Source organism: Acanthochromis polyacanthus, chromosome 16, assembly GCF_021347895.1.
Source record: "Acanthochromis polyacanthus isolate Apoly-LR-REF ecotype Palm Island chromosome 16, KAUST_Apoly_ChrSc, whole genome shotgun sequence".
Lineage (NCBI taxonomy): Eukaryota > Metazoa > Chordata > Actinopteri > Pomacentridae > Acanthochromis > Acanthochromis polyacanthus.
The window spans coordinates 32,506,394-32,524,256 of record NC_067128.1 but is presented as its reverse complement, the minus strand read 5'-3'; the positions used below and the strand labels follow the sequence as shown (position 1 = coordinate 32,524,256).

At 41.5% G+C, this 17,863-nt stretch overlaps 1 protein-coding gene across 1 annotated transcript; it reads right to left on the bottom strand.

The window, feature by feature from the left end:
- Positions 1–1,548: 1,548 nt before the first annotated feature.
- bmf2 (BCL2 modifying factor 2) lies at positions 1,549–14,781 on the bottom strand. Its single transcript, XM_022195898.2, has 4 exons — positions 14,623–14,781; positions 10,805–11,014; positions 9,226–9,443; positions 1,549–5,244 (listed from the first exon to the last, which is right to left on the bottom strand). Exons 2-4 carry the CDS (start codon positions 10,989–10,991, stop codon positions 5,128–5,130), a joined length of 522 nt encoding a protein of 173 aa, XP_022051590.2. The 5' UTR covers positions 10,992–11,014; positions 14,623–14,781; the 3' UTR covers positions 1,549–5,127.
- Between the last annotated feature and the right edge of the window lie 3,082 nt (positions 14,782–17,863).

Here is a 17,863-nt window from a genome sequence, read left to right as displayed (position 1 = left end):
ATTTGTGTGAAATTTATTTTACATTTTGAATTTTTTCTTTGGATGGAGTGATGTTGATTAATTAACACTAGACTCCTCTTTTGTTCAGGGTGGGCTTGTAAATATGTGAAATGAACCATTTCCATTTGATATGTTGATTACACTTTTCCAGCCAAGCAGAAGAGGTTTCATACTGAAGAAATACTTTTAACAACATTTTGGGGGGATGGTTTTTTTAATACTTTAAAATGGGTCAATTTGATCGTAACATTACAGGAGGGTAAATACATTCATGTTTCCCTGTGTGGATGCAAATTTGAAAAGTTGTAAGTGTTCTTTCTGGCTTTTTCATCTAGCCTAGCCGCGCTAGCCCCATGTTTCTGAAGACACAAGGGTCTAGGAACGCTCGAAAGGGAGGGAGGCGGGCTAAAAGGTTGTCTTTCAAATCACTCTGCAGCAATTGGGTAGGTATACAACCAATCAACGCAATGAATAGGCTGACATAGTTCCTAGAGCACCGGCGGATTGTGGCTAAGTCCCATTAGCTTCCCAACCGGCGGAGCCAACTGGTATATTAAGGATTTGCCATATCCCGTTGGCATAAGTCCAAATACGTCTTTCTTCTCAATGAAACACTTCAGTGCCGTCCTTTGTTTATCTTTCAAGTTGAATTTTAGCTTCAAATCTTTAAGGGCTGTGGCCAAAGCCGAGTCGAAAGATAACTGTTTATTGTGCGCCGGTTGTTTCTGTCAGAATAGTCGCGCCTCTGTCGTCACTTAGTTACGCCCGCCTTCTGACTCTACACTTCATGGTGATTGGTCCGGCCAGTTTTAGGAGAATCCAGCCTCGAGCCTTATGGAGGGTAACTAGACCCACCCTGGCAGAGAATTAAATTCGTTGCCGTGGGTTGTCTAGCGCGACTAGGCTATTTTTCATCCTCATCGGGTTAAAACCTTCATTCGTTTATTTGGTTTATGACAGAATGCAAATTTAACAACACGAACGTCAGTATTTATGTTGTTTTTTTAGCATGCTAACATCTAAACCTAGCGGTCCTGTACTCAAAAGTACACCTTAATGTCTGAATGATGTTACTGAGGCCTACGTTCTGCTCTTGACATAAGATGTTAGCCTTATTTTCAAGCAGACTTATGATTTGTTGACCTGCTTTAAGGACTCGTGTATTTAACTACTTTATTTGTATTTTGCCGGTTTGCTCGGTCCCTAATGCAGGGTTTTGATTGGAGTTTGTGCCACTAGGACATGCTGTTTACATGGGCAAACGCAACACCAGATCATTGCTAATTACTAATTAGTTTTTAAGATGAAGCCTCATCAGACAAGTCAATACCAATAACAGGAACCAATATGAGGCCTTATGTCAGTCGCAGGCACAGTTTTGTTCTACAAACACAGCAAATGTGTGTCATAATTAAGATGGCCTGTGCAGAAAGAAAAAGAAATTAAAATAGAGCTGACTGTTTACTTTCTTAGAGGAAATCTGTGTGAGAAGATTCTTTGTGTTTTGGTGTTTTTGTGTTTGGTGAAACAAATGAAGCACAAGCCGGATGAATTGTCCATAAAGTTTTAATGAAAAAACAAACAAAAAAAAAGCGATGTACCCATTGAACAACAAAAAAATTAAGAGAATTTGTAAGATTTGTGTGAGCCAAGCTCTTATGTACAGCATATTGCACTAGAAAAAGAACAAACATCCCTCCCGGTCCTCCTCCAAACCCCTCCATCGCTCCAACGTCCTGCGCCGTCTGAAGACTGTGCAGGAGAAACAGAGCAGTCCCAAAGATAACACAGCCAATGCTTTATCAAAAAACTGCTACATCTGGACTGGGTCTCACTTCATAGGACACATGAATGTGAAATCCTTGAGACCACTCTGAACGTAAAGAAAGCAACGTCTGAAATAAGTTCCACTGTTTCATTTCACGTATTCAAAGAGATATTGTGGTTTTTCACTCCATTAAATTACATTCAAATCCTTAGGATACAGATTTTTTTTCCAGGAATGTTGGACATGCATTTTTACTCCATTTACATATATTGAAAAAAGCCCTTGAACTGAGAGTGACACAGCAGACTTGGCAATATCCGAAATTTTAAGATAAAAAAAAAAAAGCCACAACATTGAAAAAAAAGCAATCATAGAAAAAGCAAAAAAGTCGAGTTGTAGTTCTTTCGTCGTCGTCTTCTTACAAAAAGGTATGGAAAAAATTTAGCTAAAAGGTTTTCTTATAAAGATAGCAACGACAGCTGTGTCAAATTCATGTCTAATGTATAAAAACACCAAATCACAGCACTTGACAGTAAAGATGCACTCTTTTCTTGATTATTCAAAAACCGATTGAAAAAATTTGATAGCAAAGACACTGAAGGTTGAACGTAGAACAAATGTTTTCACTTGAGTCAAGGTTGCAACAGTGGTTGGTAACGACAGGCTCAGATCAACCCCACACCGGCTGAGTGGCCGTTCAACCCTTCTCAAATAATACTGGGCACCGTGGTGGCTCATTCCTCCTTCAAACGCAAACCCGCAGCCCTACTAGATTGTAGATAATAAAGCACAAAAACCCAGACGAGCCGGGCCGATCCAGCATATTACAGATCTCAAAAAGGTTTCAAGAAATCTAGAGGGGAAGTTCAGCACAGGAGTAGAAAGAGAGAGGCGCAAAATACAGTATACAGATAAAAAATAGTCGCTTTTTGTTTTTACAGTGCACATTGCAAACAGTCGTTTCTGATATTGAAGAGAAGGTTTTGCATGGTGAAACTCGCCGTTCGTGCTGAGAGATGTCAAAGGTTGAGCCTGTGCCTCGTGAGCTGATGTGAGAAATCAAAAAGATCATTTTTTTGTTTGCGTATTGATCTCACAAAGCCCGAGTGAAACGAGAGCAGTGACCAGTGACTTTGGGGTAAATATGCCAAGTGTTAATGATGATGATGTGGCAGGTCTGTTCCTCACAAGGCACGTTTTGTACATTTGATTGTCTGTTTTTTTTTTTTATTCTCCACGTGATTTGTGAAAGACTCACAGCATTCGTGTGAGAACGCACGAGGCACATGGCTTTAGTCCAACCTCCCCACACACAGGCATCAAACACGCAACCCAATGCACCTCGACAATGAGAAGAAAAGGACTGTACACACTGAGATAGCATCTATACAGTAGCACTGGGCAAATATACACAAAATAAATTAGAATAAATTATCTCAAAGAAAACCAAAACTCGTTCTCGTTAAGAAACAGGGAGTAGTTAAACGTGACGAAGAAGCTTTTGGAGATGAGAGAGAGTGTGTCACAACTATCTGAATTGGCTCAGCGTTCAGTGTTTGCAGGAAACAAACTTTTGGTTTGGCTACTCCTGTAGTTAAAAAAAAAACAAACAAAAAAAACAACCTGACAATCTGTAACACACTTCCATGCCGGCGTCGAGTGAAAACGCTTTGGAAAATGCAAAAAGTCGAATGAAACGTCTTTGCATGAATGAAAGACTAAAGCAGATTTTTATCAAATCCAGCTCAAGAGTACGTGTCGGGTAATTACCGCGGTTATTAACTACTCCCTGAAGAAAACATAAAAGCAGAAAAAAAGCATCAGTGTCTTCCAAAGTTCATATCATGAATCTACAACAGACTGAAATAATACATCAAATGAGGAATTTTTAACGTCATATGAAGTCCTTAAAGACTTTACATTTAGGAACAGTGGCTGTGTCGTCACACTTCACGTGTGACCGGACGCGTCGGCGTGTGAATAAAAAACGGATTTAAACTGTACAGAAGCTGTCCTGACTAAAGCGGAGCAGAATGTACCACCGGCGCTTTGAGATAACTAACGCGTTTGAGCACATCAGGGTTCAAATCAGTGCTTCAGACATTTACACCTGGAGTGAAATCAAATAAAAATGCATCTCTGTGACCCCAAAACGTTTCTGTAACAAAGAAGAAATGCGTAGATTGCGGCGTATTACGTTGGTAACATTCTGGGAAATGTCCGTCTGATCTCCTTCCACTGGCTTGAATATTGCTCATTCACAGGCGACCCACAATGCAGCAAGGGGCAAAAACAAACAAACAAACAAACAAATAAAACTGCGATTGTCAACTCAGCCAGAGGAGTAAATCCTGGAACTCTTTGGAAAGTGGTGACGTTTCTCCAAAGCTTCTCAGCTGTCTGATTGTTTCCGGTTCCCTGATTGTAAATCCCACCGGGTGAGATTCGTTCAACTTTGTGCTCATTTGGTTTCAAAGTGAATGCAGAGATTTGCAAACAGACGAACACGTGGCCCGCGAACTGAAATCACAACGTCGGGTCTGAGTGTCTTCAGCACACCTAAATTCAAGTATACATGCTTTAAATCAACGGCGTCTGAATCTACTACGCAGCGGGCCGGAAGATCACCTCTAACGATATGAGCGGTTCTGGAGACGGAGATGCTGATGGATGACGCCGTAAAAGATGCGACGTCTTCGTGTCTACGTGGAAGCTGAAAAAAAAAAAAACACAAATCTAGACCGACTGACGGTGTGTTCTTACACCGCCACAATGTCACGACGACCATGTCTGAATTAGCCAGTGTGGAGCATTAAAGGATAAGTACAGGGCTTATTGTGTTTCAGAGAATAAATCAGAAGTGTGCCTCGAGTCCTCAAGGTTTTAAATCAGTAACTTCTGCACAGAAATGTCCACAGTCTGTCACCCAAAGACGGGCCCAATCTGAAAAGCGATCTCTTTCCTAACGATTTTTTCTTGATGCAAAAAGAGTATGTACTGTGGCAGGAGAGAATAAGGCATTCCCCGGACTGATGGAGGTCCTTCAAGACTTGAAATACCAAATAAAAAGAGCAGTTTACTGTACAAAATAGGTAATCTTACAAATATTTCGAAAATATCTCTTCAAACACAATGGCTTCTTCTTTGAGAGGCAGAAAAAAAAACAAAAAAAGTTCAAATAAAACAAAACAAAACAGAACAAACAAAAATTTGTAATCAGTCTCCGTCCAGCGGTGACCAGTGTCTTCTTCATCTCATCTTCATATTCAATTAGAAAACAAAATCCAAACCCGTGTTCCATCTTACACTGCCATCTCTTAAAGTCCGACTCCGAGGCAAAGGGCCGGCAGGAAGTCCCTTCATCTCTGCGCTCCTCTCAGACGGGGGACGTGGGCCTCTCTTGGAAACAAAAAGCCAAACAGGGCCATCGTAAGGCGCATCCAGACAGGCAGGTTTTGTCTCTGATGCCTCATAAACTGCGAGGGGACAGAAAAAAGAAAGACACATAAGTTATCACCATCTACAAAGGCTGCGTGCTCAGAAACCTCCTGCTAATCACCATGCTTTCCAGTTTTGAAAAGTTGTGAAACAATTTCCTCATAACAGGTTTCTGAGGTGAAGCCCTGTGAACTGTGGTAAACCCTGCGAGCTAAAAGCATATGACCAAGTCGACTGGATGTTTCCACAACATTAGCTTGTGTCTAGAAAACACGTCCGTCAAACACGCACACCCCAGAGCAGCACAGCTCTTTTTTTTCCCTCTGGGACTTTCAGGATCCAACTGCTGTCTCTAAGTGAAAAACTTGATTATAATTACCAGGCTGTCCCTGCAAAACACACATCTTTAACCCACTCATTCTCAGTGATTTTACTCCACTAAATGCAGCACTTAGTGACTTCTAAACAAGAAAAGCAGTCAGGGAGCGCAGTACTCCGCCAAGGGTGCTCTTTTCTTGTATCCTTTCCAACGGATAAGTCCCGATAACCTTAGCTTCTTGGTGGTCTGGTGGCTAGGATTTGGCGAAGGTTCAGTTCCTGATCAGGAAATACTTCTTAACATAATTTCCATCTTGGGATTAATTAAATCAAGTCTGCAGCGGTGGATTTGTAGTAGGATCGCAATCATGCAAACATTAACAGGAAGCTGACATAGTGTTCACTTGTTGTCATAGTTACAGTGACGCTGTGCTGCTATCTCACAATGATGCAGAAATCTTTAACAAATCCGTGGATCCAGACTATAAGCTGCATCACTGCCAAAATCTAATCACTTGGTCCTTGTGTCATTTCTGACCTTCCCTGAAAATTTCATCCAAATCCATTAGACTGTTTTTGCGTAATGTTGCTAACAGACAGACAGACGGACAAACGTACGCCGATCATCACGTAACTCCACCCCGTTCCTTGATGGAACAATAAAAAACTCAAAGTGAAACGCTTTTGCGATCTGCTGAATAATTACCAAAACAAAGAAAAGCAAAGCATAAAACCGCTCCGTCACTTCCTTACTGAGGTGTTCAGCTCTCGTGGACGGCAGACGGATGACGGGGTTCCTGCTGGATCTTAACATCTCATCTCTGATCCTGCACAGCTCCCACGGGCTTTCTGCGCTCAGATATTGCAGCCTGTTGCATAAGCGTTTCTTGCTGCGATCCGTTTCCCTCGCTCTCTTCATCAAGGTCTCCACCAGTGTAGCAATCAGAGCTCGCCACAGGCTATTTGATGCAGAACAAGCACACTGAACTGAACTGAACCAGCACCGCTAAATGTAACCCTAATTGTCCTTAATTGCCTTAATTCTACACTGCTGAGCTTATTTAAACAGTACCCTGGTGTTCCACATGAACCTCGTCCTTCTGTGCTCATTTGCGAGGATAATGTGGATTTCATTGGCTCTTTTTAGGGTTATTGTACCCCGAAATATTAAGAAAGCTGACTCTACTCCTTCACTTTTCCCCCCTGAAATACAGTACACACAGTTTATTGCCCACAAAAGTGATGGGAGTCTGCTTCACATAAACAAAAACACACATTAGCCCACACCAGCAACTTCTGCTCAGAGAAGCGGAGTGAAAGAGGCTAACAATAGCGGCGCAGACAATGTGGAGAAGTGATTGGATATCTGAAAGGACAACTTGTGATTATTCTCCCTTTGGAATATTCCTACAGCAGCAGTATCAGATCCTGCAGGATGAAACCAACCTCAGCCAGACAGCAGACAAAAAAGCAAAAAAAAAAAAAAAAAAAAACAGCTCTCTCTTATCTCCTTGTCACAGAGTTGCAAACCAAAAAAACACACAGAGACACACACAGGCGACAGGACAACTGAGGTATTGTGGGTAGCCGTCATGTTACTGGCTGCGTCTATAAGTGTGTGAGTCAGACTCTATTTTTAGCTGAGCACATAAACAGCCGGCCAAGTCTACCCAGACACAGACGAGCTCGCTTCCCTGTTCGCGACGGTCCCATCTACCTCACCTGATCTCCCACTGACTTTATCAAAACTTCCACTCTTTATTTCTGTTCTGTCCCCCCTTTTTCCTTCACTTTCTCTATTAACCGCACAGTTAAGAGCTTTTCAAAACACGGCGGCCACACCTTGTTGGCAGAGCAGTCGCAAAAGCAGATAAGAAACCTACCTGTCCCGGTTTATTTGTACTTATTAACTAAAGCTAGCGGACATGTGACTACTTGGAACTGGGAGGACAGACAACAACTGCTTTACAAACACCGGGGCACAATTAAGCACTTATCATGAATTACACAAGGGAAGTGTGCTGAACTTTTTCCTGAGGAGGTTTGCAAACATTGAACCTCCACGCTCCAAACACCCAAAACAGTTCAAGTGTGACGTTCGACAGAAAACACAACAGTCAGGACAACATCTTTTCGATTACAGGGCAGAGGGACAAAGGCATTTGGTCAGAAACGCTGTCACTCCCAGATGACGGCATAGACTTTTTTCCTTCTTCTGTCTGTGTAGACCAGGAAACATAACCTAATATTTCCATTAGCTGTAACGATAAGGTATCAGTGGCAGGTATACTGTGACAGTCAGCGTATTCTATACCCTTCAGTGGTTCAGATATCACTGGCCAAACAAACAAACAAAAAAAAAACAACAGAGAACATTTAGTTTTTTAGTTTCTTAGATTTGTATCTTTCGTGAAGTTGTAAAATCACGCCTTATTGATGATTTCAGAGGAGTTTTTTTTCCCTTCGGTGCAGCCAAGAAAGTGGCTGAATCATCGTAAAAAGCTATTTTTAGCCGCTGTGGCTTGCAGCCGTTTCAGCTGGCAAAATGACTCTTTCCTCCTGAGAGCGAGACGCAAGATGGCATCAGGTAGCTTCGATTCACGCCTCTAACCAAGGATAAACCGACAAAACACGCAAGCACAAGTCAGCAAAATAGAGTTTTACTTCTTAGTAGGTTCTTAAACGGTTTGTCTGAAGCTGCTGACATGTCTTAGTGTGAACACAAGAACATAGGGAACCATAACTAAATGCTCTGTTTGGCTGCTGATTTTCACTGACTTTATTTGATATTAGGGCTGGCCCGAATAGTGGTTTCCGGCCTCTGAATATTCAGGCCCTATTAAAGACAAGTATCCGAATATTCGGTCTGCCCCTTAACGTCCGACCGGGGTGGGGGGCTTGTGGCAGAGACGGCCCGAATATTCGGATCCGTTCGTCTGGTCTCGGGTCCAAATTTTGCCTTCGTTTTGTCTTCAGTTAAACTGAAGAATTCCCAAACAGCGGAGGTCTTCAGAATCTTGTCTTGTGTTTATGCAACGAAGTGAAGCGTGACTTCAGAGGGCGAATATTCGGATACCAAAATTAATATCCGGATACCGCCGTAGCGAACGAATATTCGAGTCCAGCCCTATTCAATATTAGCCCATTTAGCATATCGGACACTAATAAATGGCTGTTTTTTTTCTTATTTGATGTTGCAGAGAGCAGAGAGTTTATTTTTCAGATTATACACCACTCGTCTTGGTGAGAAATATCTGACGTCACATAATGTCATGTCCTATTTTACATGGAAACGTCACAGCCTTAAAGATCTAAATAGAAGTTATTGAAACTGAAAATAACACAGGAAGTCATGATAGAAAAAACAATAGTAAGTGGTAGAAAAAATACACAAACACAGTTTAAAAATGTCCTAAAACCACTATTTTCATTGATCTGACCCCCCAAAAAATCAGTTTGAATAGACCCAAAAAAACCTGAATGTACAATCATTTTTGTGTATTTTGGGTTACTTTCAGAAAAGTCATCCAAATTTTAGGCTGATACTATTTAATTTAATGTCTTTCTATTGCAATAAAATGTCAAAATGGGTCAAATTTGACCCAAACAGTCTGTAAATGGTAAGGTTGAGCTCTAGAGTCTGGTGTTTGATGTGGACGGTTAATCGTGGATCTGCTCCACAGCTCAGGACTGAGGCTTACCAGTTCAACGTGATCCTGGTGAAACTTGTCTCCGATCTCCCGAAGTTTACGACCGATCTGCGCCTCCACGCTCACCCCCGCCTGCTCCTCGGGCCGCTCCGCCATTCTGTCATTGTCTTCCCCTCTGCCCTCTTCCTCCTCCTCTTCAACCTCCCTCTCTCCCCGGTCCTCCATGGGCTCAAACTGAGCGGGAAAATGTGAGCGCAATCCAGCGTTGCCTAAAAGTAAAAACATCCAGCTTCTTAAGACTTGACTCTCTGAAATGCTAAGATGTCGGTGTTAGTGCCAAGATGAATATAAGATCAAGTCGTATTTAATGTTTGTTAGTAGTTAGTAGTTTCAGTTCAATAAAACCACAAATGTTTTTCTTTTTGAAGCTAGACTAGACAGCAAAAAGCCTCACAAACTGCCTACAGCCCTGTGATATCTATCTTGTTTGGCATTAATGGCCCAAACACAGCTGTGTCTGACCAGATTAGTCAAAAATACAAAATAAACATGCTCCCGTAATGGCCTCTGAAACCCAAACAGGTTATATCAGATCTTCTCGTGACTAGACAAATTACAAGCTAAGCACTCAAAGTATAACTGAAGAGTCCACAAACAAAAAAAGAGGGAGAGTGTTGGTAGGAAGAAAACTCAAACACCTTATTAAATCAGCAAGGTCCTCAGTGAGCTGCCGCCTTTTAGCGGGCTGTGTCACTGGGTTTGCTCGCCGCCTCTGGCATGTGCTTCTGCAATCATGCCACTTGGAGGAAAAACAATTTTTTTTATGTTATCATGTGTGCAGAATGCCGTGCTATTCTCTCACAGAGGGCCATAATATCTCGTAGAAGCTCAGTGCCCTGGACTGTGTTTGGGGAGGAGACGGTGGCACCGAGCCAAGTGCATGACACCCATTACTGGCTCGATTACAATGAGAGTCAAGGTAATAACAGTCAGCGGTATTTATGTATTGGTGACTTTAAACCCAGAACAATCTGCACCTCTCACACGCTGATACCGAGTCAACAAACAAACAACACTCTACTTCAACATTGGTTCAATTCAATTAGCGTGATGCACACTGATTTGATTAGACATGGGAAAACACCATTGGATTAAAACTGATATATACATATTACATTAGTGTTGGTATGCACCTTTATGTGTGTATGAAATTCTTGTTCTGTTTTTACTTCTTCGCATGTAAAAATCCATAAAACAAACTGGATGGAATGCATGCCAAATTTAGATTAACAAGATGTTAACAGATGTAATACTACACAGAAAAGTGTGTCACAGAACTGCATGTTGCTGAACTCTTCAGCATGGATGTTACACAACAAATGTACAAATACATGGAAAATGTTTTTTTTCCTATCCATGTTGTAGTGATACTTTAGAATTGAATCTAGTAAGTTAATCACACCAACATCTATTCATCTGGATCTCTGAGGACAGCTTCCAGTGAGGAATTTAACACACAAAGGCAGTGACTAATAGCGGGAGCTTATGTTGCGTGTACATCGTTCAGCGCTGTACATTCAGCCTCTAAACCCATAAGCCCGCATCACTTGCGCAGGCTCCCCCTCCTCACCGTGAAAGGGTATGTGAGGCTGCCGGTGTAAGCCGCAGGGCAGCGCGTTGATGCTGTTGTTGTCGTGGCTGGCGAAGGCCTGTCCGGCTGTGATCTGTGTGGCGCGGTCTTCGAATTTGACGTCCCCAAAGGACGTTCCCCAGAGCTGCGAGATGGGCCGTGACATGTCCTCCTCCTCATCATCCATCCGACGCCTCAGCGGTAAATTCCCTGGAGAGAGGAAGGGGACACAAGACGGAAACTTTAGAATGAGATGACAAGTAGCTGTGTGCTTGGAGGTGTAAATATAACTGCGTTTGTGGGACCATGTTTAACTCATATCTATTGTGATCTTTCGCTTGCGGGTAATTTGGGTGTGATTTGTTTTAAGACTAAACAAAAAGTGCCAAATATCATCCTGTTATCACGGGAAACTTCGCCCTCTGGCACCCTGTCAGCATTAAAGGGAAATAAATCATTTCAATGCCCAGGAAGAGGTGTGAAAAAACACAAAAACAGGTGGATGGTCTCTGAATTTACATTTTTTTGAAACACTTATTTGGACGGCACAGAGCATATTAATGAACATACAATCTCAAACAGCTTACACAAGATTGCCGTAAGTAAGCTGGATTTAGCACATGGCTAATTTCCACCCGTTGTCGAGGGTTACAGACGTATATAAAAACAAAAACAATGACAACAAATTAATTTTGGCTGTGTTAAACCTACCCTAAAGTGCTATTATTTTAGTAAAGTGCTGGCACAAAATGCTTATGGTAAACGTGCCTGTTTTTAAAGTGCCTGATTTCCTCAATGTTCACAAGTTTGATTGTTAATCAGCTGGGCCTTTTACAGTCTCTTAAGGTGGAGTTTCTCTGGTAGCTATAGGTAGAGCATTGCAGTTTGGGCAACCTTTAATAGATAAGGCATTCTGTGCAAAGAAGGACTTTCTAAATTTTACTTCACAATCACCCTGGTGGCTGACTTTGTAGTAGAAACACCCATTCTCTTGATGATGGTGGGGCCATTCCATTCAAAGACTGACATTACTGTTTAAAAGTTTGGCCTCAATTAGAAATGTCCTTATTTTTGAAAGAAAAGCATTATTTTTCAATGAAAATAAGACTGAATGTATAAGAAATACAGTTTAGACATTGTTAATGTGCTAAGTGACTATTATAGCTGGAAATTTTTTAATGGAAAATCTCCATAGGGGTACAGAGGAACATTTCCAGCAACCATCACTCCTGTGTTCTAATGCTACATTGTGTTAGCTAATCGGCTAAGTGATGATTAGAAAACCCTTGTGCAGTTATGTTAGCACATGAACAAAAGTGAGTTTTCATGGCAAATATACAATTCCCTGGGTGACCCCCAACTTTTGAACCACAGTGTATATATTAAGCAAGCACTTTTAAATAATTTGAGAAATGATATTTCTCTGAAATATCAATTCTCTGAAATGACTGTGGCTTGTAAAGAGAGGCAACAGACATACAAGATGTAACTGAAAATAAATCTCTGTTTTGATGTAGTGATGAGTAACACCAGGCGCCAAACGTATGGAAACACCCTGTGTAGGGGGACCCAGTGGGCGGCTAAAAACGCTACGCCAGACCTGCTGCCCTCCTGTAGCATATTTCACCAAGCTGTTCCTGATGATGTGCCAAACTGTAAAGATCCACTGGAGACATTTTTTCCCACCTCAGAATTACCTTAATCTGGACAGTGTTCCACACAGCAGGAGATTAGGTTGCTCTGCACAGTTTCTACTGCTCACCACTAAGACCTATGCTCATTGTTCCCTTCCTCCAAACCACACAATCACTGGACGGCCGTCTGTCCACACCGCAAATCTGCACACACAGCAGCATGGAGGGTGTGGGCAGTGAAACCGGCGTCCTGGCTACACCGTCATGTGCCGCGTGCAGCGCCCATTTCACCAGGGAGATAATGAGTTTCACTCCATCCTCAACTGTGCCAACTGAGTGCAAACACTCGCCCCGCTCTTCCTTGTTGGCCCCCTGCCAGAGCCTGAACGACTGTTACATCTTTTTTGTCAAGGGTGTCTGTCCTGTACTTTTGTTGCGTAAGTGGAGACAAACAGGCTGGGCTGTCAAATGTAAGAGTTGAAACTGGATACACTGGTATTGTGTTTACGGAGGATAAGGCCCCGGCCAAATATTACTGTGTAAAAGTGTTATCTCATATGGAGTCAAGGAGGGAAACTACATCTTGAACAGCTGTGGAAAAACACTGACTAACAAGGCCATGTTATTACTGTAAGATGCATATGTTTAAACAAGACAATATAATTAGTGACCCCCATTCTTCCCAGAGCATTAAGAATGGTTTTCTTCCATTTTGCCAATGCATGCTAATTAGCTGTGCTACTGAAATTCAAAACTGTCTTAATTTGTACTAACTTCTCCTCCAGGCAAATTAAGTAGCATATTAATTAACGATATGCCAGCAGCAACTGTGCAGCAAGTTTCACTCACATCAAATGTGCACTTGTGTTGTGTGTCAATGCCACTGCAAGCCCTGTCTTGAATTTCCACTGGCAGCCATCAGAGGACTGGCAGTATTACCATAGTGTCAGACACATAAAAACAAACATAGACAGGGAGACACACAGAAAGGGATCGTGCACACACACTCACTCACACACAAACACACTGCCCGGGGGCTGCAGGGAGGCCTGGCAGCAACCACAGTGCTGGTCAGAGGCTCAAAGCTCCAGCAGAAAGTGGCTCCCTCTGCTGCACCATCTGTGCACGGGCTCTCCTCCATGCAAAGCCCGGGTTGGGGGAGCAAACACAGTGAGCTCAGCTGCTGTCTCACCCACTGCTTTCATGCAACTAGGAATACATCTCCCGTGGATATCAGCGTGCAAATGACACGCTCGAGTAAAGTCATGAACCCACTTGTCTTATAACTAGAAAAAAAAAGGACAAGAGCATGCGAGGGGAATTATATTTTTGTTGTATCTAAGTTCGAATGCGTTGTAATTGCACAGTTAGACAAATCACCTGACATTTACATCAAGTTTGCTCACATAGGGTCTCCGGAGCACCACCGGGAATGCTGCCGCGCTGTATCCGCCTCAAGAGCACTATATCCCGGGCAGCCAAGCCACATCCGACCGTTCATCCCTCCACACCGAACATCCACAAAACTGTCACCGTATATTACAGAAACTTATAGAAGCAGGTGCTAACCGAAATAATACCAACCACAGCTGAAGTTGTGACTTTAAACCAATTTATAATCTCTATATTTGTTGTTTTTGTTTACTAGCCACAACATAAACTAGCTTACTTTCAACCAGCTAACTAGTTGTAGCGCGGTTGTTAAATTCATCCCAACTCCACACTTTCTCCACCTTTTCGCCTCAAGAGTCTCAAAACAAACACGAGAAACACTCAAAATATCAGTGACTGGCGTGGAAAATACACGGGGCGAGTCGATGCGCATTTATTTTCTGGTGCTAAACTCCGCTAATTACCTGTAAATAGCGTGCAATGAACAAGGCGGGGAAAGGGAGATCGTGAAACACCGGGACGGGGAGCTGTGTCCGTGGGAAGCAAGAGAAGGAGCTGATAGGAAGAAAGAGAGAGAAAAGGGGACTGAAATACATCTACAACCGCTCTCCTCCACCTGGTTAGTCCCGTCGCCGTCCCGTCTCTTGCCCGGACATGCCCGCACATTTGTGGGTAAACTCCCGCAGCAAACGGAGCGGTTCGAAGCGGGTGAATTTTTATTATTATTATTATTTTGAAATGTGCGTCTGTGTTTTGTTGTGCTCTTTATAATAAAGAAACCGTTACACTCACCGCCAATGAACGTGTTTTCCGTTGTGCCCGGTGGTATCTTGACAACTCCCCGTTACCTCCGTGTTTCCTGCGGACTGCGGTGCTACTGGAGCCTCGTATCCGTCTTCTCATCACCACCGCTCATGGATGTTTGCTGACTGGAGCGGTGCTTGTTGTTTTTTCCTCCCCACCACCTTCCCCCCCGCCTCGGCGTCCGAACGTTCCGCCCTGAAACGCCTGGACCCGCCCCCTGCTTAATAATGCGAAAGGACCGGGAGCAGTTGTTATGCAAACACAACACACCGAGGAGGATATAAAATGCGCTTATTGCTATAAAATATCCCCTTATAGTGAATCTAAAAAATATTTTTACTAAATTAGTGGTGATTGGGAAAAACAAAGTAAAAGTAATGACTGTAAAAACAAACAAAAAAGGAAATAAAAATAACCTCAATAATCATGCATGAGTGGCTAAATGTGCTTAATGTAGCAGATGTAAGCAGCATTCAAAAATCATTATTTTATTGTGGTCATTTAAAGTATTTATTTTTTACACAGTGATTGCTGTTCAAATTTGTACAGTAAAATTGCTAATTTTATTCACAATCGCAGCAAACCTAACAGTCAAAAAAGACAGAAAATAAAAATAAAAAAGCAAAATGAATCCATCTTTTTCCATTAGTGTGCTCACGGTTACATACCCACTAAGTATTAAAAATGCGACTTTTTCTAAAGCCAGAGAACACCAGATATATTGAGTTTATTCCATTTTGTTGTTCAGGGTGAAAAAGAACATTTAAATTAAAAAATAAAAATAAGGCGGCTGGCCCTTTAAACGAACATAAGCTGGTGACACCCAGCCGACCAGTCAGAGCGTTTGTTTTGGTCCCGCCTTCTATGACTCGAATCCTGACACGTGGAGAGGGAAAAACACAAACCCAGATGAGACATGTGACTGCTCTCAGCGCTCTGCTCAGCTGATTGGGAGCCGCTGCTAGATAGAGAGATTTTACCCACCCAGTTACCGGGGTCGATGCGATGGTGATGAGTTTCAGCAAATAGATTCACAAATGTCACTGTGACACACGGGTATCAATGAATAGACTGCAAAATGTAATTATGAAATGTGTGTCAATGTACGATTAGACTTAGATGACTTTATTAATCCCCTGAGGGAAATTAAGTTGTTACAGCAGCATGGATAGTCAAAAAAGAGGTAAACAATAAGACAACACAAGGGAAGTGAATGTAAAATAAAATAGAAAGGAAAAAAAAGGACAACATTTTACAAGTTTTGCCAGAGTATGTAACCTTATGAACCCAGCTGTAAGAAGGTGCAGATAAGTTTTTTTTTTTTTTAGATTTAAATGTGCCATGCAGACATTTTCAGGGAGATATATCATAGCAAAACATCCCTAATTTAATATATTTTACTACTTTATACTTCGTTTATGCTTATTTTACCTATTACTAGTAATTATCAGTAGATTTTTGGAATCAGTATGTGAACAAATACATGGAATTTGACCCTAGTGTTTTCATTCCTTTCAAAGTCCTGATGCAAAAATACAATACATGTGAATTTAAGCAAGGGCAACAGGTTACAGAAGATTTAGTGCATATATTGGCTCTTTATATGTATGACGTAGGTGCATGATTGTGCATTGGAACAATAAGCAATATTTCTGGGACGAAATATTTTTTAAAAAGTATGTGACATGCTGTATAAACACAATGGATTGGGGTTTGTATTCAGAATGAGTTGTTGTGTCTGACTGATTATGATTTTACAAATAAGACGTATGTAAAATCATATAAATTATGGCGCAGTTCCCCAACACATTGGAAAGGGTATACTGGGGAAGCTTTATTTTTGATGCTTTGAGTACATTTTGCTTGTAGAGTTTAAGCACAAGATTTCTACCAGTAATGACGAATGCTTTCTCAACATAACATAACATAACATAACATAACATAACATAACATAACACATACACTCATAAAGACCATATACATCATGGCAGTTGTAAGTTTCTAGTGCCTCCTATAACCGTGAATTTTCTATAATGGAACCACTGAAACACATGCATCTTTGTCACAAATAAACAACTGTACTTTTTGGTCATTTTCTAGGTTAATTTTAAGGTCTTCTAAAATACATGCAGCAACTTGACTCATCAGTTAGGGTGATTGTAGAAAGCTGTGTTAAACCAATTTTCTTAGTGGCATGGCCTCTAAAATTCTCATGTGTTATTGCTATTGACTACAGCTACTGACTCCTCTGAGCCAATTTAAATAGGGGCCATTGGATGCAATCATTAGACTCAGCCAAAAAATGTAAGACTGCCCATGATATACCTGCTTCACAACAGTTTGTTGATTTAAACATATAGCCTGAGGGCACTAATGGTGTCTTCCTCTGATTGATTCATTGGTATTTTTTGAAACTTTAAGTACATTATGCAAGTGAAGTTTAGATGCAACATAGCATGGCATAAGAGGATTTAAATGTGTTTGACATCAATGTATTCATAACTATACACAGGGTTATTCAAAAAGAATGAAACGATTTCATGACATTATTTTAATAAGAAAAAGTAGTAGAAAACTCCAGCCAAGTCGCAAGTATTCTACTCACAATCAGCTTTTATTTTCTGTCTTACAAGTGTTTAATGTGGCCACCACCTGCAGCACAGGCAGCATCAGTGTAGTAAGAGAATTCCTCCAAGACGTGTAGCAGCAGATAAACATTCACTGACTTGATTGCTTTTGTAATTCAATGACCATAAACATCAAATAAAAGTTGATTGTGAGTAGAATACTTGTGACTTGGCTGGAGTTTTCTACACGTGTGTGTGTGTGTGTGTGTGTGTGTGTGTGTGTGTGTGTGTGTGTGTGTGTGTGTGTGTGTGTGTGTGTGTGTGTGTGTGTGTGTGTGTGTGTGTGTGTGTGTGTGTGTGTGTGTATAAAGGGAGAGAAAGAGACTTCCACCATTGAACTAACATGACATTTTATGTGATCTTATGTATGTTTTGACATAAATAACATAACATAACATAACATAACATAACATAACATAACATAACATAACATAACATAACATAACATAACATAACATAACATAACATAACATGCATCCTGACACCAGTATATTGATATAAACACAGGACCACTTTCAGTTTAACCCCTGAGGGTGCTACTCATGGTGTCCTCATCTGATGGATCCAAACTGACACTTGCATAAACAGCAGCCGTGGCTGTT

Coding starts and splice junctions, on each gene's coding strand:
- bmf2 (XM_022195898.2), bottom strand. CDS start 10,991: ATGGATGATGAGGAGGAGGACATGTCACGGCCCATCTCGCAGCTCTGG. Junction 9,444..10,804: donor GCCTCACATACCCTTTCACG/GTGAGGAGGGGG, acceptor TTTTACTTTTAG/GCAACGCTGGATTGCGCTCA. Junction 5,245..9,225: donor ACCAGGATCACGTTGAACTG/GTAAGCCTCAGT, acceptor GTCCCCTCGCAG/TTTATGAGGCATCAGAGACA.